At 40.5% G+C, this 27,209-nt stretch overlaps 1 protein-coding gene across 1 annotated transcript in view; it reads left to right on the top strand.

The window, feature by feature from the left end:
• Positions 1-12,605: 12,605 nt before the first annotated feature.
• Positions 12,606-27,209, top strand: part of CAND1 (cullin associated and neddylation dissociated 1) — a 31,462-nt gene continuing 16,858 nt past the window's right edge. The window contains exons 1-2 of the mRNA XM_063323002.1: positions 12,606-12,895; positions 16,893-17,036. Of these exons, the coding sequence (XP_063179072.1) occupies positions 12,828-12,895; positions 16,893-17,036 (212 nt within the window). The 5' untranslated portion in view covers positions 12,606-12,827. The remainder of the gene's footprint in view (positions 12,896-16,892; positions 17,037-27,209) is intronic.

Genomic DNA, 27,209 nt, shown 5'->3' with positions numbered 1-27,209 from the left:
TCGCTGAATTGATTTTCACTACATTTCTCTAAAGGAAAGACATCTAGATTTAGCGTTGTAAAGCAGGTTAATGACCTGTTGCACAAGACTAAAGAATAAATTATTACTGAGAGAGAATGAGTAGAATGCAAATATGAAATGTACTTTCTTGAGTGGAAAAAAATAGATTTCTTGCTTTAATTTCCTTAGTTGCTGTTTTTTTAGCTGTCATTTAGTGGCTCTGTGTAGACCTGAAAATGCCTTTCTAATGTTCATGAAGAATGCTGAAACAAAATTGACCAAGTTTAGCTAAGCAGAAGGCTGGTACTGAAAGCTGCAGGTGGGAAGCGTTACAAGCTTTCTTTTGCTATTCCTGGCCCAATTCCTCAATGTAAATCTGTTGCCCAAAGGGGAACAACCTACAGAACTAGCGAGAATTCTGTTCTTCCTGCCTGCTCCAGACTATATTATTTCTTTCTCCAAGAATTTGGAGGGTGACAATTATGGTGAGACATTTTGTATGTGATATAATACCTGTTTACTTGCAACTCCAAGATCAATTCACAGAGAGCAGATGTGGCAACAGTATTCAGTCACTGTTGTATTCACTTATCTCGGATTTGAATTGCTACCCCAGATGCCAAAGAAGCCATGCCCAATCCTGAGCACACTGAGCCTTCTAGATCTTGACACTTGGTTGTGTCAGAGAGAGACATCACACTTCAGTACCTTTGCATTTGGCCAAACGAACTCTGAAGACATTCTGGTATACTCTATTTATAGTTAGCAAGATATTTTTTGGCATAGTTCTTTAGGCATAGGTTGGCCTACCACCATTAGAGAGGACGGTCTCAGTCTGGGAGCTGTTGTTGTAACTCATGTATGAAATTAAAGTGAAACTTTCAGACTTCTCCCTTTTTGTGGGTTCAGTATGAATTCACATGAAATATCATAACTGAAGCTCTAAAATGAAGATAACACCACCAGGGTGGATTTGGTGTCTATTTTCCCTGACAGATTTCTGCATTCCATTTGTGACTGATTTTGTGATAAGGTTACTCTCTGGAGGGCATAGCTTTAGTTTTCAGATCATTTTTTTGCTTTCTAAACTGGAACAGGAAAAGAATAAACCCTGGCTGACTGGATCGCCTTAACAGCATATATCTTCAGGACTTCTGAATCCGAGCAAATCAGATCATCCTGCACCGATGTGATATATAATTCCCGTATCTTCTGTGCCATCAGCTCCTTGGGTTTGGTTTGAAGGGATAAGAATTAAGCTGCAGCATCTGAGTGAAATTGTTTTTATTATTGGAGTCACAAGATCTTTTTATGGGCAAGGGAAAAACTACCACAACTGGCACACAGCGTGACTCAACCTTACATATTGGGAACCGTAATTCTGTCAGCATCAATTGGACATGAAGCATACCCATTGCTTTGAGTCTTTATTTTTATGTAGCCCTGCTAGCAAAAAGAAACTATTTCCTGTTTGTAATTTAGTGCGCACCGGTTTTATTATTTCCTTTAACTCTTCCCCATGTTTAAATCACTACTTATTAAATAATGTTCCAGCATTTCCTTTCTAAGTGTGTCTTGGTGCATCAGTAGAGCTCAGCTAACTTTGAGACTGGATCTGCTGCTTGAAAATATTCATTGATGGCAAGTAATGAAAAAGTAATGACAGCTGAAACAATAACTGCCTATAAAAATCTGATTTCAGCTGTTGTTGAACCTGTTGATCTTTAGTGAAAAATGAAATATAAACTTTAATGGAATATCACTGTCGCTGCATCTTCCATCATCGTATTATAGGTTATGATTGCTACATTTTTCTCCTTTTACTGTAAAAGGTGACTCTTGGGAACAAGAAGGGCTGATTGCTCCATTAGTTTTTGATACTTAGGGCAACATTCATTTCTTTTGCACTTCATTTGCATTCCCTAATCACTGGAAATATCCTGGAAAATCTTATACCATTTGATGACCTAACCAGAGAATATTTTTTCGCTGAAGCCCTATTTCGCCCCCACTCCTAGAAACTCAGTCTTATTCTTTAGGCATCTATATTTGCCATAAATTACGACGGCTCTTAAGATGAGACATGTGAATTATGGTAAATACATTTCAAACCTCTTCCATTAGATTTTCATGGGAACCATTGGTAAACAAAACAAATACGCATGAGGCAGATAGCAAGTTTGGTGGATTTCAGTTGAAAGTAACCCTGAATGTATACCAAGACTGCGAGGTCTAACAATATAGAAAATCGAATTACTAGATTCCATTTTGAATCATCACCTGATTCTATTTACATAGAAACTTTACTCCCTGATGAGAAAAAGGATGAAAAGCTGGGGCTTACCTGACTCTGCATGCCACCAACCGTATGTGCCAAAAGACAGCCAGCCTGAGTAAATCATCTTGTCAAAACAGAAAGTATCACTAAGGCGGCAACACTGAGGGGCTGAGCGATTCATACCAGTTTGTTAAAAGCAGAGGCATGTATTCAGCCATTACTCCTTTGCCTTTTTGTCAAGGGCTCTGATTAGATAGCTTTTTCGTGTTAAAAAACTGTAAATGTAGATAATTCTGTAGCTTACTAATGTTGAATGTTACTGAGCTTATGTCCATAACGGAATTATTCTAAAGTAAGACCCATACACAGTTATAGCTGTCATCAAATAACTTTCTTAGAGGAATATTATTTTACATTAGGAGTACCCACATTATAAGCTTTCTGCAAATATTCTAAAAGACCTGTTGGGGAACACCTCCATGTACAAACCCTATTTTTCAGAAGCAGACGCTGTTCTGACTTTCTTTTTGCACTTACGCTATACTCTACACACATCAAGGAGGATGCTGAATTGGTGCTTGACATAAAGATGACTAACAACAATGCCATTAAAAGGGGTGAGGGTGGCAGGGAGTAAAGTACTTAACAGAGATGACAGTGAAAGAATAAAGTATTTAACAATGAGAATCTATTACTTCTTGGGGTACCTAAGTGGTTTTTGGATGAATATAGAATTACTTATGTGACTGAAGTATTAATAATACAGATATATTATTGTAGAGAAACCTAGGAAAAAAATTATGCCCTCTTATTTTCTTGCTATGAAACTTAAAGCCTCAGCATTTTCATTGGCTCCAAAAAATTATTTTATGATGAAGAGCCACAGTAAAGCTCAAAATGAAGAGAAAGAATTCCTAATTCGATAGCCCTAGCTGCACAAATAAACAAAAAAATGTCATCTGATAACTTATGTGACCCTGAGTGGCAGTTTCTTTTCAACAGATGTAGTTTAATCTTTGAGCAGCAGGTGCAAAAGTTATCTCGAGGCAGAAGCTACAAACAGAGCAATTTTACAGGAGACATTTCACTTGGTGGGAAATGCAGGAATAATTGCAACATGCAGCTCTTTTTCCTTCTGTCTTCCAATAGCAGATCATACATGACCCAATGCTTTATCTTGAAAGATACATATATACATATATATGTATAAATATATTTCTATCCCCCTCCCCCAGATGGGAACATGGTTCAGCACAGTATTGCTCCTTTGGTCAGAGTTTAGCAATTGATGCGAAAATGGATTTTCATTCCATTCAGTTTCTAAGCACTCAAAGGAACGCATTTGTTTTGAATTACCTATCTGGACACCCAGGTGGTTGCTAATAAAAGAGAATCAAATGGATTTAATGCCGCATTCGATCAGTTCCCGCGGTTCTGGAAATATATTCACCATCCCAGGCTTGGTTTTGTGTCAGTTAGGGTTTTATCCTGCCGGATGCTGAAAACGGCATATAAGTTGTACAGTGTTAACTTGAGCTAAGAATTTTGACAAACTGGGCCCTCATTAAGGAAATCGAAAAATGATTTTTTTTTTCCTGACCTCTGAAGCATGTAAAATAAATACACTAATTAAAGAAAGATCTGAGCCTCAGACTTTATATAGCAAACAGTGGTAGAGTTTTTCTTCCTGCTTGATACACCTGCAATACACAATAACATCTTTCTCCGGCAAAGTAAGTAAGCACACACTTAAAGTGAAGCCGTAAGAATACTCTGATTGGCTTAAAATTAAGCAATGTGCTTAAGTGCTTTGTTGTATTTAAGCCAGGCTTGAATCAACCGAGATGGCTCACACAACCCAACCATGTTCCACAACTCACTGTTCTCCCAGAAGTCCAAAATACCGTGGAGCACCGCCAACCTCCTTTGCCTGCCCTACAGGTACTGCACTGCCGCACTACTAGATGAGTCACCTCAAGGAAATGTAATTTTGGAGTTGGCTTCTTGAAACAAAACCTCTTTGCATCAGTTTGTGGACAAATAGTTCTGAACAGAAAAAAATGACTCCCATAGGTATTCCTGCCCTTCTAGTAATGTTCCGGTCCTGAACGTTGACTAAAATGGGCTATTTCCATTGCAATAAAATAGCTATATTTACAAGCTGACCTTGAAGCATGTACCAACTATTCCTCCAAGATGGTATCACAGCTTCTCAGCTAGATGCCTCAGACTACACACTGCCAAAGGATAATGAAAATTCTCTTTCAGCCTCAGCTGCTGATGCTGTGTAAATTTAACATAATACAACTCTCCTGCTGTTCTTGGCCTTTGCTGGGTTCCCAGAATGACCCTGTTAACACCACTCAGAAACGCAGAGCAGATTAGAGAGCAATGAATGGAAGCAACACAAGAAAAGGACCTGAGAGCAACGAGCCTCTGTGGCTTATTCACAATGGCAAACCTGGAAGGGAAAACATCCTGTAGCTCATAAGGACAACAAACTCGGCCACGCACAAGGCTGGCAGATTACAGTAGGTGCTTCTCCATCTGCTCCTCTGCTCCTTGGCAGCACCGGGGGGGACTCTCAAGGAAGAGTGAAGGGACACCAGCTCCTGCTCTGACAGGGGCTCTGCCCAGGCAGCACACTTCGATGACCTGCTGATGGAGGATAAGGCTGCAGAACCGCACCTGCCTTCCGTCCATGCCTACTGCAGCTGCAGACAGTGCCACTATTTGCAGCAGGAGAAAGTGACTGCAAAATGCCACCAGATCAGCTTTTTCACACCGAGTACGCGCTGGCATAAATGACAAGACCAGGTACAAGAAAACAAAGGAACAAGCTTATTTCTTTCTATATATAGAGAAAGCACTGCCTCCAGAAACACTGAAAGAATGGACTTTGAGGATATTCTTACAAATTGTTGAGAGACAAAATCATCTTTATCCTGTGACATGTGAGCAGACAATTGTCGCTCTATATCTCATCCTTCCAAATGACATTGTCCTACAATATATTTGTTCCAGGCTCTCTGAAGCACTGGCTAGTAATGCAAAAATCTTAGAAAAATGACTAATTTCGGCCTCTACAAGATGATAACAGAACAAAGCCCTGAGCTGGTACCATTATAGCTGAACACAGAGATAAAATTACGCCCTTAAAGTGGCAGTATCACAAAAGTGGTAAAAAAATTAAAAATCATATAGGTCACCTTGACACTGACAGGCAGGAGATGTTGTTTCCGAAGTAAGTAACGGGACCCAACATTTCAATGCGTGAAGAGACTAAGAAGTTTTGGAGAAATATTTCTGTTTTGGAAATGACATTCCTCTCTATCAGACTGTAGCAGTGTGGGTTGATTTTTCTGATAGAAGTTATTAAAAAATGCCAGTACTCTCAGTGAGAACTACTGGCATCATTAACCTCCCAAGAGATGATGAAGCAACAGGAGACATTTCTTAAGATTGTTTTGACATTTAAACATATTTTTTTCAATATATGTTTTTCTTACTGGCATGTAATGATTTAAAAAGTATTATAACTAATTGCAGATGTTTTCTTCTAAGAGCCTCTTCGTGCTTGAGTAATGCACATGAGATATATGAGATTCTTGGCCGGTAATCTTGCTTCTTTTGATACTTTGTTTTGTATTTGCCATTCATATACATAAATTCACAAACGAGCCGCCAATACTTGGCAGTCCTACTCAACTTTATACATATTCATTACGAAGACAAGAGAAATCATACATACCCGGAGGGTTTAAGAATTCTGATGGTGGCTCTGACAAGTTCAAACAGACGCTGTCTTGTGTATCTCCTAAACTTAGATTATACCCTGCTGTTACAATACATGGCTACTAATCCTAGAAAGATATGAATAGCCTGGTAATATGTATTTAAACAACTTTCACACCTATGACTCTGTGTTAACTAATTTTAGCACACAAACATGTAGTTAATGAATTACATCAAAAAGCAAAATCATGTTGAAAGACACTAGAGACCAAGTTCGATAGGTTATGATCAGAATATTTGCAATTAAAATTAATCTCTGTTTCTGTTCAAGTGATTGTTGACTCCCACAAAGGGCTTCAGTGCGGAGCTGAAGAGACCGGTCACTGTCTCTCCTTTGGTACCACCACCTGTGTGCAGGACAGACAGAAAATGGAAAGACCCCAGAGATCCCAGCCCCTTCAGCAGCCCCGTCTCCAGGACAAAGTGGAAATGGTCGTGGCAAAAATAAGCGAGGCTTGGTTAACTAAGTTTGGGTAAAACTCTAACGAGGACAAGGAGGTATGTAGCTTTCTCATAGGTTAGCAGATTCCTATGTTCTGGTGGTTGGATCTTGACTTCTGTCCTTTTAAAGGTTTCAATTTTTGAATCTCAAAGATTTTGAAGGGAGAAGTGGCAGTTCCGTCGGTGCAAAGTGCAAAAGCAATCTCACAGCAGTTTTCCAGTCCATTACTGTGCTATGCCCTTGTTCTCTTTGCAAAAACAAGCAACATGAGGACACTACACAAACAGGCTCTGATCAGTACTTGAACTTAGTACTCCTCTGACAAGATTATGTGGATAATAACCACTTACTGTGTGTTAAATATACTTCAGTGCACTAAAAAAAAAGCAAAGAACGTTTGAGTTGATCAAACGTAGGGCTTCTCAGTCCCAGAAAAGCCTCTAATAAAGACTGGCAAGCGTGTGCTCCTGCTCAGGAGGACCTGAATGGCACAGGTATTACATGTCAGGTCTAAGAACTGCAGTCAACTACGTAAGGACGCCTGGAGAAGACTCCTGCGGAGCATGTCTAAGTCAGAGGACGGTTTTAGATTCTTCTGCTGTGAGAATGTGGATGACAGTGTGTATTGAGTCATTACTATTAATTTATTTCTCAAATAGCAAATTTAAGAGAAAAGAACACATCATATATTAAGAGCCGTTCAGCTCCAGCATTTGAGTTCAAGACTAATATAGCCCTTCAGTAAAACGTTCACAGAGGATGAAAAAGATCAAAACATGAGTCAGTTTGTGGCAGCCAACAGAGACACATCTTGACAGGCAGTAGACTGTGTTCATTGTTCAAGTGATGGAGGCTGGCAACGGGCATCATCTGCTCCAAGAGGAGAGTCACTGCGTCACTTTACCTTGGACGATCCCGTGGATGAGTCAGCTTCGCTCCAATACATCAGACTCTGCAAAGTTACACTCTATTCCATATAGATTCATTCATTACAATTTAGTTTTAGCCCTCTCTGTTCACCTGGATTCATGGGAGAATAATTACATTTGGATTTTTTCATCTTTGCTGTTACTGATAGTCTCATAAATGAAGGAGGGAGACAGCACATTCTATTGGCCTGAAATGAAGCACTCTTAAGCAAGAATCAACAAAACAACAGCACTGCTTTAAAATGCTATGAAATGAAACAGATTAGCCCTTATGGCCACTTTGACATACAGTGACTCATATTGTAATTAGCCAATGTACTAACATAGACATTTCTAAATTATCCATGTGGCTAAGGCTTTCCTGAAATGTGGGATCTAGAATAAAAAAAATCCATAGCACAGCTACCTAATAAGCTTAAATAGTCCAAACACTTCAAATAATTTGTATTTTTACGACTCTGAAACACAAACAGTACTGTTCAATATCAGAAGTTCCAATTAAACAAGTGCTTGTAAGTTTACTGGAGACTAGTGTCTCTAGTACAAGCATCACTGAGATCATTATATGAAGAAAGCTGGGTGTGCCGACATAAAGGGAAACATAATTGGCTCTGAAGGAATTACGGATTTAGAGTTGTGATAAAGGAACGAAAATGCAAATGGTCACGCAAGAAGATAAACAACCTGGACTGATCTTCAGACAAGGTCATAAGAAAGAAAAAAATCTTTTGTTCTGTTAAACTGAGTTAATTTGGCATGAAAATAATACAATGACAAAAATCTTCGAATCTAAATTTCAGGCTCATATTTCAAACCAGATTTCATTTGAAAGATTGATTTTATTTTTCATTTTTGTGTGGTTGTGACACGTATTTGAAAAGTTTTGACCACAGACACTGCAAAAACTGTGCAGTGCTTAGCAACCAAAAGTGAGATTTCTTTAAGCAATTTTGAATTTGGGTTGGGTTTTGGGTTTTTTTTTTTATTTTAATCAAAAGACTGTTATATTTTTTTCTTCAAGATATTATGTTACCTGAAACTTAATCTTATGATGAGAGTGCTATTGGAGGTCTGTTCTTTTAGAGAGCCAGTTTCAGCCCATTTGACAGTTGCTTCAGTCCATTACTTAACCAGATGCACATATTATTTTCAGCGCTGTTTTCCTGATCTTTCTCTTTTTAAAGCTGATGGAATCAGACAGCCAGTTTGCTTTGCTTTACTATGCTTTACAGAAGTGGATTGTCTCAGTTAGGAAGGAAAGGCCAGGCAGTTCACAGCTGTAGACGTTATTTATTCTTCTGGGGTAAGAGTGTAGCAATCTCTTCTAAATGAGAACAACAGAATCTTCTTTTGTCCAGACATGAAACAGTCTTAAGTGAGAATCAGCACAGTAGCACCAACTACTTTTGGAAAGATGCTTTGGGATTCTTACTTAACTTGCACGTGAACAATTTTTCAGCTTTAGGAAGAAAGAAAAACTTAACTAAAACTTCGGCTTATGAGACAAGACAGCTGATGATTTGGTTACTTTCAAACATGCCCTATTTTGGAAATTGCTAGGGAATTTCAACTGCTAGGAATTTCATTTGCTAGGGAATGTCATCTAACTTTAAAAATAAGGAAAACAGAAAATTAAGGGGAACGGCCCCCATCCTTAAAAGCATTGCTATAATTAAGATTCCAAAGCCAAGTTTTGAGTTCTACAGCTAACTCATCTTCATCTCTTGGAACATAATATTTTACAGAACGCAATACGGTGTTAGCCTTAATGCCTTGAAACACACATTTACCTGTATGACTCTCCTAGTGTAGGTTTATGCTGCTTTTTAAATTTGTTTGCTGTAAGTTAAAGATTGCCATACCATTCCTTTTTGTTTGTTTCATGCTTAAGTCATGCTTTGACACCATCTGTGGTTTGTTAATATAATTAGCCAATAAATTGGTAAAGACTTCCTTTCCAGGCATCTTTTTAAAAATTCAAAGTTCAGATGTACAAAGTCAGTCACATATCTAAGTGATAAACCATGACTGTAATGTTCTCTGGCTCAAATATCTGCTTGCAGCGGTGAGCAGCTTTTGACTTAGGGCTGCAATTTTCCTTTTATTTCCCCAAAACCAGCTGTAAAAAACGATAACCAGCTTTAAACGTGTCATCCTAAAGGATTCCCTTTAAGCTGAGTAAAGCTGTGTGGTATAGCTGCTGATAGATGAAGATGCAGCGCATTCCCGATGTCCTCTGCCGCTCACAACTCCCATGTGAAGTGAAAGGGCAAATCAGTGAGGGTTCAAATTCTAGTGCTCTGAATGCATCCCTAAACTAACTCCACTCTTTTCTCATCTTCAGCATTTGGGGAATATATTTGCAAGTGTAAAGCAAGATAAATCCTTTCAGGTTCCAGCATTTAATTAAGCTTTCAGCTATCTTTGTGAATGAACCAAGAGCATCTAATATGCGTGTCTACAGGGAACAGATCAGGAGTACCACTCCATCTGTGAAGTTGTTTGCTATCAGCTGGAAAAAATCTCTTCTCAATTAGCCTCTCTCTGTGTCTAACTTCCTCTGGAACATTGCATCTACTATAGCTGAATCCCAATTGTAATAAATGTACTTGAACAAAAAAATACTTCGACTTCCTCTGTGATGGCCTGTGATTCTGGCAGTAATAGGAAATCGGGTTTAAGCAGCGTCAGGCTAAGCTGAGGTATAGAAACCAGCCTGGGAAAGACGATGTTAAATGATTTTAAAATCATTTAAAAAGTGTTCAAGGTTGTATAGCAGACCACAGCAGAATTGTTCTGTAATTGTTCTGATTTTTTTTTTCCCCGCTCTCTTATTATAAGTGAATGTCTGTAGGATTCCCAAAGTGGGAAACAGCTTGGTTTAGCATCCAATTGGAAACAGTAAGGATGTAAAAATTAAATCCCAACCTGAGTGGATCTGCTTACAGGGACCACTGGCGATACTTTAGTCCGCAACAGCAATCAACATAAAGACCTTACCTATCACAGAGAATCTTCTATCGCCTGGTTGGTCTAACATGCTTACCCAATAGAATGCATCATGGTAACCGTGTGGGCAGAATATTTTTGGAACAGATGGTCTGTTACCACCCCGTAACCACCTGATCCCCATTGAGTACCAAAGTCATGAACATAAATAAAGACCAGGTTAGAACGGTCTTTTCTCGCAGTACGTGAGAACTGATAATGTGACAATGACATCTCAGAAACAAATTGTTCCCAGGAACTGTAAGACGGCTCAAAAGTCACGGTCACCAAAATGATTTAGAATAGCGCTAACATTCACATGGCAAAATATGAATCAATGTGCCAAATGCCAAGCATTTGTGCTTCAACTTTTTATGTGTCAGTACTTCAAAGAGGAACTACACAGTTTTTCTATGCAGTGTATAATATCATCACACTTCAGACATCATAAACCATTTTCAGCTGTCATAACCAAATCAAGACTGAGTTTATCTTCATCTGTATTGTTCCAGCTGGCTTCCTTGAATATCCAACACAAGTATTCACGCAAAATGAAGTAAAGAGTTTCCCTCCCTAAAGGTAACCTCTAAATTAACTATTCCCAAATCAAAGGAGTGAATGGCCTTTTTGAAAATCAGCCAGCATTGGGCCAGCGCTCCGAGTGCTTCCTCTCACTGCAGTTCCTCTGCCCATACCGACGTTTCCCCATTTCTCCTTGGGATACCTGCCCCCTCCCCCGACTACTCCCATCTTCCCTAGTCCATCCCTACACCACACCCCACTGCAATGCCACTAATCCAACACCACACTGCCCACCTCCTTCTTACCCCATCCATCATTTTGCTGCACAGTTCTAACCTACCACTGAGCTGCTCTGGGGAACGAGACCAGTACACGTCAAGCTTTCTCTCCAACACAGCAGACGATTAATGGCATGGGTATCTTCCAAAACAGCTCCCTGTACACTGTGGCTGGGTAACAGGCCATGGCGGTGACACACGATTTCTCTCCACACACTGAGGAAAGAGCCCACGCTTTCCATCAGCTGCTGTGCAAGGCTGCCTGCAAGCTGCATCTAACAAATCCCTATTTTAAAGAAATTTTCTTTCAAGTCTTTTTTTTTTTTAAACATACATAAAGGGACCAAAAAGTACTTCTTTAGGAGTTTTGCCATACACACGTAACTGAGAAGGATTAAGGCTATTTAATGTTCTCATGTTTTAATATGAACCTCAAGGATGGGGTAACACATGGAAATACTTCCCCGGCTCTCCTACTGCTCTATTACCATCTACCCATGCATGGGCAGATCATTGGCGAGGCGCAGAAAACTAATGAGATTGACATGAATATTAAAAAAAATCTCTGAAAGGTGCCCTTTGGCTTCCAAGCGCTCTGAAAGCACCCGCACCACATTTTCAAGCCGCTTACTGAAAACCACGACCGATGGAAGCATGCCTCTATTTACCAAGAAAATTAATTTTCACATCACCACTTTTGGCTTCTGCCAGATTGTTTCCAGTATGTGCACAGCTACGACGGGAGCCATTGCGTGCCTATGAGAGGGCCTGGAAGAGAACCCTGCAGCATCCCTAAGGCCAGGAGAGGCCGTGGGTTTGTAACGGCCACCGAACACAAAGCACCGTGCCCCGTGCCCGACCGACTGGCGCTCAGAGCCTCGATAACCCCTTTTGCTGTGGAGAACAAGTGGGAGAAGTTTACGTAAGGCCGCCTTTCAGCGGGCTATCCCTCCACGCGAGCCGGGCCAGGCCCTCGGGGACGCTAACGGACGCCAACCACCACCCCACCCCCCGCAGCGCCCCAGCCCGGCACCAAAACGAGGCTCCACCTCCCGGCGGGTAACGCGCCGCCCAGGCCCTGCCGCACGCCCTGAACTACAACTCCCAGCATGCACCGCCAATAGCCCCCGGGCGCCGCGCGGGCGCGATGCACGCCGTGAAGTGTAGTCCCCCTCCGGCCTCGCCGCCGTTTCTCCCCCCACCCCCCGCGCCACACTCCAACGGCGGCCTAAACTTCCCGCGCACGCTCTGCGCCACGTACGCTCTGGCGTCACACGGCGGCGGACACCTCCCGCCCGCCGGCGGAGCCAATCAAGCAACGCGAGTAGGGGAGGGGGGACCTTTGACCCGGCGCCGCGCGCGGGCGGCCCGCCCCGCCCCTCCCGCCGTGTCAGCCGCAGCCGCAGGAGGCGGCGGAGCCCCCGCCTCCCCCCGCCCGCTCCTGCCGCCGTCCCCGGCTCCGGTTCGCCCCGCCCGAGCGCCGTCCCCAGCAGCGGGCGAAGTGGAGCCGGCGAGGCCGGGAAGACGCCGCCGCCTCCTCCTTCTCCTTCTCTCCTCCTCCTCTCCCGCCCCCCGCCCCGTCCGGGTCCGTCAACATGGCGAGCGCCTCGTACCACATCTCCAACCTGCTGGAGAAAATGACATCCAGCGACAAGGACTTCAGGTGGGAGCCGCCGCCGCATCCCCCCCACAACCCTGCAGCACCTCGGCCGCCGGCCCGGGCCCTCGCCCCGCCGCGCCGCGCCCGCGGGCCCCGCGCCGCCCTGCCCTGCCCCCACCGCCGCCTCCGCGCCGGGCCCGGGCCTGGCGCCGCGGCCGACAGGGCGGCGGGGCCGAGCGCGGCCCGGTGCTGCGAGCCCGCCTCGGTGCCTCTTGGGGTGGGAGAGGGCCTCTCCCCCGGGCCGCCCCTGCGGGGCTGGGCGCGAATCTGCCGCCACCCCGGGAAGAAAGTTGGCGGGAGGGGAGCGGCTCTTCTGCCGCCGCCCGTGAAGGACGGGGCAGGGGAAGCCGCGGCCTCCCCGCGTCGCGGGCAGAGATCGCAGGCAGCCGGGAGGAGCTGAGCGGCCCTCGGGCTTGCTGAGCTGCGGGGGGCTGAAGGCGGGGGAGGAGGTCGGCGGTGCAGTTTTCCATCCTCGCAGATGCTCAGAAGCCGAACGGACGAAGCCCCGAGCAACCTGCCGGCTTTGAGATGACCTCCCTGGGTCCCTTCCCAACCTCCAAAAAAATACGGATCCTGTGATTCTGCGAATAGGAGCAGGGAGGGACACCCAGAACATCCTAAGCTCACATGCTTGCAGGATGCTGCAGCCTGTAGACAAGAGGGGTTTTGTGCTCCTCGCATAATTTGGTACTGCCTCTAAAAGTCAGTGGATCCAGAGAGAGAAGTCCAGATAAGTCTGATGGGGAAAGGACTAGTATATATAATTTTGAACTTAAGATCTGTCACAAAATCACTACTTTTTATTGGATCATTTGCTTGCTTCGTAATAAATGAATAGCAGAGAAAATGCAAGCATTTGGATATCAGAAAATGAAATGGTATAAGTAAGCTATTAAAAAACACCAGAGGTGATAACATTTACACAATAGCTCTAGTAAAGCATTAGGTTAAAAATAATTGCCTTTCTTTGTATGGTGTGCAACCAGAAATTCACTTTTGAAGCCTTTATTTGTCAAAGAGGGTACATGAATACAGACAGGGAAAAGGCATAAAATGTGCTTGGGTTTTGTTGCTTTGCTCCAGCATAACAGTGCTTAGTTTATAGTTAAAGAACATCTTGACATCCAAACAAGTCTCTTGTTAATATATTAAAATCTAAAGGAAAACAGAGGTGATAATTAAATAACCAGAAAGTTGGATTTGGAATAATCTTGTTTGCTTTTGACAAACCGTTGTAGCACTGGACACACATGCAATAAATTTATGGTTTTTTCATGTCAGTTTCTTTCAGATTTTAGTAACATGATATTACCTGGAAAATTTAGGCTAGAAATTTTGGAAGTAGAAAAAAATATTGATTGGCTTAAAAAGAGATGGTCCAGAATCCCCTGCTTTATTTAAATTGTACTAAAAATAGATTCAGACATTTGTTCTTCTGAATGTTACTGAAGATTTTTTCTCTACTTATATCACATTAATTTTTTTCTGTAGTTAAGTGAGCTTTGCATTTTGTGCTTATGGTGAGGATGACCTACAAAAAATTCTAGTTGATTTGTGACTAAATACCCATTTTGATGAGTTTAAAACTTGTTGCATAAAAGGTGTAGGTCACACCTGTCAAATGCAGTTGTAACAAGCACTTTTTTTGCCCAGTTGCATGTAGTTAAACTTGCTTTGTGGTTGCTGTAGGAGAGGACACTTCAGAAATTACCTGTTCTAGGAGCTTTGAACAACTTTGGAATTCCCAAATATTAATTTTTTTTTCTTAGCATGGATTAAAATCTGCCTTTACAAACCATAAAAATGAGTGATGATAGACCTTTACAAACTGGCTGTTATGCAGTAACACGTTTTATGAAACTTTGTGTATCGTGTATTTGCGTAACGGTTAAAATAGTATTTAGCGCTGGTAATTGTAAGCGCATTTATTCTTAGATCATATACCTTTGAAGAGGGACAGTGTAGTTAACCTGTTGATATCAGGGAGATGAGTTATAAACCACAGTTCGAGTAACCACTTTCCTGTAACATTTAATCCTCCATTTTTTGGATAAACTGACTTGTCCAATGCAAATTGTCCAGAAACTCGCGCTTAAATTCTAAAATGGGCAGTAACGTAAAGTGGCAATTTACTATATGATTCTGGGAGAAGTAGTGTCCTCACTGGAGAAGGAGAATGACTACTCCTAGTACAAGGTATGAGGAACTGCTGACATGCTGCTGCTTCGTGCTGGGTAAGGTTTGATGTGCCTGAGGTGGGATCAGTTGTGACTAAAGGCCACATCTAAACTACTCGAAGCCATATTTCTAAATACCAGCTACTTTAAACTGAAGTCGCCAGGCCTCCCCACACCATTGTGGGGTTTGGGTAGGGGTTTTTTTTTAGTGGAGGAGTTTGCCAGGAGGACTCCTCAGTTGTAGTTGAGTGCCACCGAAGATGCCCAAGCTCTGCTTAGTTTAGGGACGTGTCACAAGTAGGTGATGAGTGCATGTGGATTCATAAGGCTGGGAAATGGGAGCTATTGACCAAGGAAGTGAGGGGAGGCTATTAAGAAGGCTTTAGAAAAGGACGTAAATATAGCAGTAATACAGAGGCACTTTTTGAATGTTCTAGTATTGTGTGACTGTGTATATCTTTATTCCCATTCTGTCTGTCCATTACATTAACTTACCAAGTAGTTTTTTCCTTGCTGTGCTTAAAAGTTGGTGCCATTCGCATTCATTGTCTGTTTGTGCACATATCTGGCTTCTGTCAGATTACAGGCTTGTTTCAGAGGGACTGTTGAAGTGAAATAAAAATGACTGAAGTCTTATCTTAAAAACACCTTGAGATTATTAAACTGGAATTACTGTATTAAAAGACAGGACAAGTTGGGGTCCATTCTGTGAGGGCAGGCATCTGGCATTTGTGATGCATATTACGATTATGCAGAGTCTTGGCTTTAATTTTCAGTAAAAAAGTATTTAGCATGTCAGGCTGTAAAGATAACTTTGCAAGTATGACCTGAGCTCAAGTGATGTCTGCTTGAGGCTGATGTTCCTGAAGTCCCAATGTCAACCTTAACTGTTTAATTATAGACCAGTTTTATCTGGAGCTTTGAATGGGGTTTGGGATTGGTACCAAAGCCCATGGGATCCGTAATTGAGTAATACATCTCTGTTACCTCTCCTGAGAAGAGAGGACGCTTACAAAAGAAGAACAGATTGGGAAACAGACTTCAGAAGGAAAAGCAACAAAAGACATAAAAGCATTATTTTTGGAAAGTAATTTCTCAGTATGTTGTTGTATTGGTGGATGTGACAGTGTTGTTGAATAGTAAATTAATTGATGTGAAAGATGATTTTATTTGCTTGATCTCTCAAGAATTAATCTTGGTCTTTAATGTGTCACCCTGGATTGAGGGCAGGATAAATTTATTGGCCATTGTCTGCACTATAAACAAACTAGTCTGCACAGGGGAATTAAAAACACAAAACGTAGCTTCAGTTTTATTTCTTCTTCATTAATGTTTGGCTTTTATGAATTTTGTGGGAGAATGTTTAAAAAATTCTATATTCTTCTTGCTTAAAAGTTGTTTTAAAATAAACTCGGAACAGAGATTGCTTTTTTTTTTTTAACAAACTTTAAAAATAAAATCCTATTTTGTACAACATCAGCATAGCTAATGAAAGGACTACTTAAAATCCGTGAAAGTGTCTGGTTTACTTTGTGGAAATCATTTGGAATCTAATGTAAACAGCAGAAGTAAAATATGTATCTGTCCTCATCAGAGAAGGATGATGGCCTAACTAAAAGTTATTGTCATTTTTAAATACAAATTTTCTCATTTTTATTCTACAACTAAAATAAATGCTACTGCATCACAAAACAGGTAACAGTAATCCAACGTTGAATGTGATTTATTTGATAATAAATGGTGGAAACTGAGAATTTTGAATCCTGAGCACTCTGAATAACCCATATCCTTTTAGCAATAATTATCTGACTATCTTTTGTCAGGTTTATGGCTACTAATGACTTGATGACAGAACTACAGAAAGATTCTATCAAGCTGGATGATGATAGTGAAAGAAAGGTGGTGAAGATGATTTTGAAATTACTGGAAGATAAAAATGGTGAGGTGCAAAACTTAGCTGTCAAATGGTAGGTATTCTTTTTCCATGGTGTAAAGAATTGTTTAATGACTGAAAAATGTAAAGCACTTTTGGAAGACTTAAGGGCTGCTGCTACACAAACTAGTTGTGAAACTGATGTCCACAAAGGAACCCTTGCACTTGTAGGCTACCTGCCTTAATTGTAGTTTCTTACAGAACTATCTCTTGTTGGCATTTTGGATTAACATTTGGGGTTTCAGGTGACAAGTAGCACGTGCAGTCCTTGCTGAATGTATATGAATGACATGCTTGTTCTTTGGTGATAATTCTTGAATGCTAAATAGATTTAAAAATACTGTAATTCATTGGTAATTGCCACATTGATATTTGATTGTGAGAAGGTAGGTGATGCGTAGGGGAAGAATTGTAGTATTGGAGTAGCTTCCAGGCAGAGATAAAAACATAAAAAGGTAAATATGTGGTCTTGATTATCAAGTATGGAACTTATTTCTTCCCTAACATTCAGAATACTGTGTTAACGGTTTTACATGCTTTACAGGAATTGAAAATGTTCTATGGGATCAGGGTGCAGTTACTTGCATTTCAGAGACTTCTGTTGCTTCTGTACCCTCTCTTCCTCACTTTTTTTAACTTTACATGTAGTGTGGCTTTTCCAGAGCACCCTTTGAAGAGGTTCTATGTTTATTATGCCTTTTTGTTCTTGGCCCTTCTGACTTTTTGTACTTTTTAAGTAGGGCCTCTCTGTTAAGAAGCTTGTAGGGTTCCTGAGAATGTTTCTTGTTTGTGAGCTCATTTAAAAAAAAAAAACAACAAAACAACAAACCAACAACTTATATTCCGCGAGGCATGGATTGAAGTAAACTTGCTATGCAAGAGCTTGGGGCAGCTTTGAAGAGAAGTTTCACATTATGACTAGCTGAGTTTGTTTCAGCTTGTTATTCTTTAGGGTTTGCCTTATCAGACTAGCAAAGCAGAAAATTAAAGCCTGTGTGTACATCTGCTTATGTGCTTAGAAGCAGTGCTTGCTTCAGCTTCTGAAGTATTTTCAGTGATGGTAACCAAAATCTTGCACAGAGAAACTAGTGTAGGAATAGCAAGTTTGAAGCCAAAGTTTAATATTAGCAGTATAGTAATATAATTGTCACTACTTTTTCACTACTCTGTCCAAGATTGCGGTGTTGTTAAAATGTGTCTTCCTCCCCGCCCCCCCGCCTTTGTTTTTTTAACAAACAACACAAAATGACGTCTTTCTTTTTTATTCAAACTTCTGAAATGTCAGAGTTCCTTGTGATACAGCTTCAGTTCTATGGCTTTGAAACAGATTGCTTGTACTCAATCAGAAGAGTAGGTTATTATGAAACTTGGCTCAGGCTTAGAATTGTCTTGGTGTGCAATAGCGTTTTGTGGAAAAGGTACGTTGCAGCATACATGCAGTACTCATCTTTAAGGTACATCCTAAAGTTATCCTGAAGTTTAGATTCATACACATAGACACAGCTTATATATCAGTCTTTAATGGCAATGTTAGAACTTTGGACTGAAAATACACGTAATGTTTATTAAAACATTAAAGAAAGATCATGAAGGGAGGAGACTCTATTTTCAGATGATCACCTGTGTATGTGCACATGTACGTGTGTCCTGTTCTTTTCTTATTAACCATTTGTCTATTTTTAAAGTTTACTTTGACATACTGATAGATTTCTTGGATTTAATTAAAATGGTGGGATCTATTTAAAGTTTGGAGTCTTTATGAGAAATCCAAATAATGTTAAAGAACAGTCATATTAAATATACTGTAATGGGACAGGCAAGATGATGGAAAATTTTTCAGGGAAATTGTGAACATTCATCTAGAATGTGTACATTCTTGAACATACCAAGGTTTTTTTTGGGCATTCCAAACACTTGCAGATATTCTTTGACGACAGAAAAATCCCACCACTGTAAAAACGTTTTCTCTTTTTAAAGCAGCTTATACTCACGGTATTGGTCTATGACAGTTTTAAGCCAGGTGAAGCTTCTGCTGCTGCTCTGCTGTTCTTGCCCTCCTTGTCCCTTTTTTTGCACTGTTGCTTATCTGATTTTGTTGTAGACTGGTTTGGGGACTTAGTTTTCTTCTGGCTTAGAGCTCTCCTCCTGCAATCTGATGAGCATTGGTAGAAACAGTGGTGAGGACGAAGGATGGGAGAGGTTGAACACTAGTAAGCTGTAGTTAAAAAATTTTTAAGATAGTTCAAGCTCATATAAAGTCTTCCATCTACTTCAGCCCTGGGTGTAAGCTCAATTTGTTGGGAAGTTAAATTCAGCCAGGATATTTTTCTTGATCTTTTTGTTTTTTAAATATTTTGTGGTGTTCTTTACTTGTGTATTTCTGTTAGAGATTTGCTGGCACTTTCAGCTGAGGAGAGTGTAAATTGTGTTTAGATCTCTATTAATTTAAATGCTCTGGTGAACTTCAGAGGCTGTCTGCAGGAACTTTCATCAGACTGGTACTTGATGACCCATTTAACTATAGATTCCCTCTCTCATAGAAAAAGGACTTAAGACAGCCCTATGTACCTTTGAATCTTCATTTGAGACGGGTTTTTCCTTGAGGAAGGGAGGGGAAAGATTTGTAGTGTTAGCGTAGCTTCCTCTACAGGTAGATCAATGGAAACACTGTGAATGGGAAAGGTATTGATCACTCCTTGGGCAGATAAGAATCTCTTGCGGGAGGATCACTCTTTCAAGGTTTGATTCTTGAGGTCACTGAGCAGAGCAGATTTAAAACAACGCAGAACAGCCTTAAAGCAGCATTTATTTTTAGGTAAGCGTAGCACCAAGTAAGCAGTGTTCTGGTTTTACCTTATCTGCTGCTTGTTTTCACATTTGTGTAGGAAGGGCTCTATTGATTAAAATGCTGATGAACTTGTTTCTTATTATCTCTTCAAAGCACACTAATGATTTTGTTCTTGTTCCTTTCAGTTATATTACCCTGGTTTTGGACAGGATAAAACATGTTGTTCTTTGGTTAGCAGAAGTCAGGTTGAGAGTTCATGGATATTTGGGTAGTAACCTCGCAAGATGATTGTGCAGTTCATTTCTGAATAACAATGAAAATTAATGAGCTGCCTGAGTACTCTTGGAGTAAAAGTCAACCTGCTCTAAGCTCTGACCCTACAGAAGGGAAGGGAGTGTATTTGTCAAGCTTCTGTTGTTGCAGGCAGTAGATGCAAACTAGGTCAGTAACTGTGGGTTCTTCACCTTGTTTTTCTTGAGAGCATGTAAAATTTTAAATGTATTCTTGTTGTCTGAATTTTTTTTTGGAGTTGTTAGTTTTTTGCTTCATTTGATAATCTTAGGCTGTTTTACAGTCAGCCAGTGTAGAAAATGCTGTTGGAGATTCTTACAGCATGTACTTAGTTAAAGCCTGTTAGTGTAGTCCAGCACAGCTTCCTGTGCACCTTACGGCGGTACTAGTTATACTGCCTGTAGAACTGTCCAAGATCACGTGCATCTGGATTAGACAAGCAGTATGGTTTGTCTAAGTGTAGGTATTGTGTTGAATGGAATGTTTGTTCTTCGTTGATGGTAATGTCAGTAATGTTCTGTTGGCCCAAATTGCACATTGTTTCATATGTTTTCTGTGTTGCAGTTTAAGGATGAGCTGCTTCTCATTTTGAGCAGTTATTTACGGTTTGATATTCTGCCATTTAAACCTATACTTACAAATTTTTGTTGTTTCACACCGTGAAATGTTTCTTGAAACCTGTAAAAACCCAAACAAACATGCATATATATATATATATATGGGGGAAAAAAAAAGAGTGGGATTAAAGTAAGTACTTCTCAGTGGTTTCTCCCTTGTGCTACTGCAGTTTCTCTGCATTTATCAGTGTGACTTCTCTGGGCAGTAGTTCAATATAGGAAAGCCTGCTTGATGCTGTGAGTGTGAGTCATTAGTGTGAACAGGATGATGCACATATTGGCTGCTGTGTGGCTGATCTGGTTCAGCAGCTTTAAAGCATTTTGTATGCTGTGGTAATACACTGCTGCGCATCACGCTATACTGGTCATTTCAGTCTTTCTTTTTTTTTTCCATTTGTGAATTTTAACTCTCCTCTGTAAGTAAATGTATTTATCTGATAGCCATTAAAATATGCCAGTTTGAGACTATAATTGATTATAAGTTGGTGACCGCTTTCTAATAAGGAGCTACAGTGTGATCACCTTTATTTTTAAATGTATGTAACTTAAAGGAATACAGTGTGTTGTAGTTGCTGTTTATTTCTCTAGGCAGCTGAATGAGCTTTTGACTTTAAAGAGAAACTGGACACAAATTATTGGCTAGGGAAAGGGAAAAGATCAAAGAGCACTTAAAACAGTATCTGATAGTGCCTTCAAATGTGTAAAATACATAGTTAAGTGCAAAAGCTTTGTACTCAGAACTTACTTTCTAAAAGAAGGTTGTAGTTTACTTTCAACTTCTGATCAGCTTAGTTTGTAATCTGGGACTAATAATAAGGTCTGTAAGTGATACCTACTGTTTGTTTCATATGAATACACTTCCATAATTATAGACGTGCTTGTTCCTGCTCCCTAGTGCTTCTATTTACAGGACTTCCGATGGAGCATGCAGCGTTACAGATGTGAAATGGTTTGTACGGATTCTGCACTCGTACCTTTGTATACTGTAGTTTGTTGACTGAAATGCACAGGGAGTTTCGGTGGACTACTGTGGGCAGTCGTCATACCTTGGAATTGCGATTGCTTCTGTTATAGGTGGTTTGTGCTTGTGCTGCTTGCAAAACAATTTACTATGCACCAATGGTCGAAGAGTGTAACAGTGCTGTGAGTAGCTGATGACTGACAGTGGTGTGTATTTGAAGAGAAGCTAGTGACAGACTGAGAGAGTTGGGCTTGTTCAGTCTGGAGAAAAGAAGGCTCCGAGGAGACCTTATAGTGGCCTACCAGTATCTTAAGGGGGCCTACAAGAAAGCTGGTGAGGGACTTTGTAGGATGTCGGGTAATGGCAGGACTAGAGAGAATGGATTAAAACTAGAGATGGGACGATTCAGACTGGACATTAGGAAGAAGTTCTTCACCATGAGGGTGGTGAGACACTGGAACAGGTTACCCAGAGAGGTGGTGCAAGCCCCATCCCTGGAAGTTTTTAAGGCCAGGCTGGATGGGGCTCTGAGCAACCTGATCTAGTGGGAGGTGTCCCTGCCCATGGCAGGGGGGTTGGAACGAGATGATCTTTAAGGTCCCTTCCAGCCCTAACAATTCTATTATGCATCAAGGAAACACTGTGAAGGGAAAGCTTGGCTGAAGAGTGAAATCAGGTTGTGGAGAAAGCCATGAGCTTTTTGAGCAACTGGAGAAAATGTTTCAACTTTTAGGAATGCGGTCAGGGTTGGCTTGATGTATTTGAGTCTGGGAGGTAATCCTTGGTAATAATCTGTGTGTTGGCAAATGCTTGTGTACAAATTGATCAGGAATTTATCTGTTGGAGGAAAAAGGCCTTTACCAGTATCAGTGTCCAGAAATTATTTCAATAAGGTTGCAGTATTAATTTAACATGATTTTACAGTAAGTAAAATGACCAGATTAGATTGTGGATATGATCCTCTAAATCCCTGCTGTCAGAGGTTAGTAGCTGTGAGATGGTTTGATGGAATCTAAAGATTCCAGTACAGTGCCCCTTTCCTAAATTAAAAGGCAGTGCCAGGTTAGGGCCAGAGGTTTGGCTGCTTTTAACAAAGGATGCTCTGTCAGAGCTGTTCATTTCTGCAGGACTAGGTGTACCTGCTGAAGCAAGTGAGAAACCATTCCATTACATCTTCGTTTCTGTGTACTTACAGGGCTTCTGTTTATGCCTTTCATCAGATACTAGCCAGTATCTCAATTAACAGTTCTCTTGGGATTGTTTGCTGTGTCTTCTAGAAATGCTGCACCAAAGTTGGTTTTGTGTATTTTTAAGATATCTGCATATCTTCATAAAATACTCTGCAAAATGAGTAAATTGCAATCTTCCTGAATTTGTGGCGTTGAGGTGATCATAATGCATAAATTTCAGATGTCTGTAGCCTAATTTGACGAATGTCAAATTAGTTCCAAGTTTTGTGCATTAACAAAACTGAGTTAATTAATTGTACGTGATTTCAGTGCATGATTTTGGTAAATATGATTTGCCTTTGCTGCCTTTTTTTTTTTTTAAATTCCCAAATTGCCAGTATTTTCATCAGGTTTTACCACACGAGTAGGGTGATGGTGAGTAAGGAGAGGAGGAAACCACGCAGGTTACAGTTTGTGAAGGAAGGCATGGAAAGCAGTAGGTGTGGTTGTCTTGGGAATTGCCTGTTCCTGGGTGTTAATCTAAGTGCTGTGCCTCGAGTGCAACCACTGTTCTGAGTTCATGAGGGTAAGGTGTTATGAGCATGGCCATTGAAAGAGAAGCTCCTAAGTTTGCCTAACATGGTGACAGGTGACTAATGCCAAAACTTTGAACCTTACTCTGGTTACTACCGTATTGTAAATCAACTTAGTGCTTGAATGCAAGAGCTTGCTTTATATAATAGATAAATTTCCTTTGTCCATGTCCTTCTGTCTGCACTTCTTGCTTGCTGCCTTTTGCTTCTGTTGGGTGTTTTTTATAATTAGCTCTTGCCACTGTGGATTCTTGGACCTCGGAAAGAAGGGTAGCAGCAGTGGGGTATGCACAACAACAGGTTTTGGGATGGAAGATATATTTTGGTTTTGTCCTACTCAATAGAGCCATGTCTGCTACCTGTCCAAGAGTGAGGGCCATAAATCTCAGCTCTTTGAGGCCAGCTGGAATTACTGGCTTACAGTCTTCTGAATTTGAGCCTAGTCCTCCAGTCTAGCTCGCTCCAACAGCTCTGTGTAACCGTTTAGTTTGAGCTGTTGGAACACTGTCTTTTTTTTTTTTTTTTTTTCAGGAGTGGAGAAAATGGGTGACCAGATTGGGTGGAACAGTGATTTTTTGAGGGTCTACGCTTGTCCTGTGGTGTGAACTATATGGTGGGGGGTGATGGCCTTGGAATGATTGAGAGGACTTGTAAGGTGGGAAGCATGAAAGGTGTGGGTAACTCTTGAGAGTGTTTGGGAGGCTTTGTAGCAGGAGGAATGGAAAACTTGATGCTCTGAGACTGAAGAGAAGACTTAGTTTCACAGGAACTTGGAACATGTGGGTTTGGATTTACCCTGTAAGTGCTTCTAAACTGTGTTTGACCAGACCGTTCCTCTTTTTTATTTTTTTCCCCATGCACACTTGAAAGGAAAGTTGCTCTAACCAGAAGTGGGGATTGCTAAAGTGACTTGTTCAAAATGAACAAATGCATTGTCGATTTTGACTATACATTCAGAAGTTAATTCAATAGGATCCAGCGTACCAAATCACGTTAAAAAATGGTGAGATAATACAAAGCATGTATAGGTCAACAAGTAAAATTAATATGAGATAACATTTCCTTGTTAACAGCACTTTGGAATTAAGCTGCGCATCCTTGGATCTCCACTGTTAAAGCAATGCAGGAATTTGTCTTTTTTCCGCAGCGATACCAGCGAGGTAGTAAACGTGTGGGGTTGTCTTGCTGTCATTCTTGGCAAATACAGTACTAAGCTCCTAAACTAACTTCAGTGCCTTTATGCTGAATGCCATAGCCTCGAGCCTTGTCTTCTGAATAGTGATCCGTGACCTGGGTGTTTCCTCGCAGATGCCTGGCTGACAGTTTTATTAGCTAGTAGTGAACCCAGGGTCCAGCTGTGTTCTTGGAGAGTTAGACTTAAACTCCAGAGCCATTTCCAGTAAAAGAAGAAAAACTTGTCATCTTGTTTCACTTGTCATCTTGTACATCGTGTGCTTGTCTCTTAATAGATATAAATACATTAAGAAAAGAACTCTCCTTTAGACTGTAAAGTCTCAAGGGTGATTTTTCTGTCTTTAAACACTTGTTGGTTTCTGTAATACAGATGGGAATTAGATTATTTAAGTACTAAGTGTAAAGTTTTTGCCTGAGTGGCAGAATTTAATTTTGATTTTGGTCTATTTGCTTTCAGAATAATAGTCTTTATTGAGAGTTTTGTATCTTGCTAGCTTGGACAGATTTCTTCTTGCTTATAGATTGTCCCCCGCCCCCATCCCCTTTTTTGGGTAGTTGACTTAATGCCTGTGCTTTTTGTTAATGTGAAACTTGCTCTTAATTCAGAATAATTTCCAAAATCTTATCAAATAAAACCAAAACATTTTTCCCCATTGTAATTACTGAAGTCTGAAAGGAAATACTTTTAATCCAGATAGTTTCTTGCCAGTAATCTGGTACAATTAGAATATAATGTATTCAGTTTATTCATTTTACAAGAACTGCATGCTAATATTTGTTAATAGGAGTTTAGCTGTTTACCATGATCTGGTAACTCCATTATTAAATTGTACAATCAAATGTATGAAGTTGGAAGTTCTCTTCCCACTTTTTTCCTAGTGTCTGGAGCTTGTTTTGGTTTTGGAAAACGCTTTGAAAGGCTGGTTTTGGAGTGGGTGGTGGGAATATTTACCCTTGTGTATCAAACTAACTTGTGGATGAACTGTTTTAAAAGCTTGGTAATTGCTATTTGTTTCCAGTCAATGAAAATTGAAGTGCAAGTTAATACATTATAACTTGCCAAATACAACTTTATTATTTTTTTTCTCAGCATGGGAAAACAGATGATATTTAGAGAGGATACTCCCTTTACACTTCACAAGGAGTTAAAGTATGCAAATACATTCTAGTGGAAAGTTGTTTTGTTGTTAATTATCTTAGTCTATTACAAATAATTTCATCATCTGCTTGTAAAACTTCTGCATAGTTCTGATGTTTCAATAAGGTAGCGACCATATGGTCCTGAAATCATTGCAGCCTCAGAAGTCTGACATAGTTGTAGTGAATCGTGGCATATATTTGAAAATTTGAACTTTGCTTTCTTGATCTTAGTCTTGTTTTGATAAGAAGTTAGTTAATTTTTTCCTGTAGTGTTTCAGTTTGACTTCAGCTGTCCAAAATTAGTGTTTACTAACCCTACAGAGATCATTTTCATCTCAGTTAGCTTTGCTAGAATCAACGTTAATAAAAAGCAGATGTATACAGTGTTAAAATTCAGTGTGGAAAACACATTAAGTTTATATGGAGGCATTGCATTCTAATGTAGTCCTAGTACAATCAGTTTGTGATTGGCTTTAAGACGTTCCTTTTTCTGCATTTGTTCCTACATTAATTTCCACATATTTCAGTTTTATAGTTTTGATCTGTAGAGTGCTTTTTTGTGTACATGGTGTACAATGTTGAAGGGCAGATACAAAGTTTGGAGTCTCCCTTGTAAGTCACAGAAATATCGATGATTTCTGACCTGTAACAACCTCTGTCAGTTGTAGGAGACACCACCTCTTAGCCCAGCGCTTGAAATCACTTAAATGCTCTCCATTCTCTCAGCACAAACCTCATGGAACCATTGCATGGGCTCACTTTGACTTCTGTACTGCAGGTTGGGCCCTGACTTTCACGAGAACAGCAACAAAGCCTGAGCTTTTGAAAAATGCTTCCTAAAATATAACAGCCTTGCGCATGTCTTCTCACTTCTCAAAATTTTAACCAGATTGTTTTGATACAAAGGGCTTGCTTAATAAAGTCCTCACGCCGTACTGCTCATCAAAGCTCACGCTGAGAACACGCATGTAGAATCTCTTGAAAAACTGCTGTGCTTTCTCACTGTGGCCAAAGTTGAATTTGATGATGATGTCTATAATTTGAAGTGTGTGTCACAGGAGAAGTTGTTGAGAATCAGGCTATAGGATTTCCTTGGTGGGACATCTGCAAAACATAACTAGGGGAAGGTCTGCGCACAAGGCCAAGTCAGAATGATGTCCATTATCCCTTTAATTCAGAAGAAAGAGAAAATGAATGGTAGTTTTCTGCAGATACATCTGTGTGTCTGTTAATTCTGCTGTTGGCTACACTTCTAGTTCACAATTCCCACGTTTTCTGTAGATGGTCTGTGCTGCTGCTCCCACCATTCTTGCCTCAAGCTATTGCTTTTTCTCCTATGTGACTGTTACACACAGCTCCTTGTTCTCCTGCCCTTGCTTCTGTTATGGTTGGTGCAGAACCTAAGCTTGGTAGAACTTCATGTCACATTTAATTTCTAGTATTGATGTCTCAGT

The sequence above is a fragment of the Chroicocephalus ridibundus genome, chromosome 1 (genome assembly GCF_963924245.1).
Source record: "Chroicocephalus ridibundus chromosome 1, bChrRid1.1, whole genome shotgun sequence".
Lineage (NCBI taxonomy): Eukaryota > Metazoa > Chordata > Aves > Charadriiformes > Laridae > Chroicocephalus > Chroicocephalus ridibundus.
This window is presented reverse-complemented; position numbering and strand designations above follow the sequence as displayed.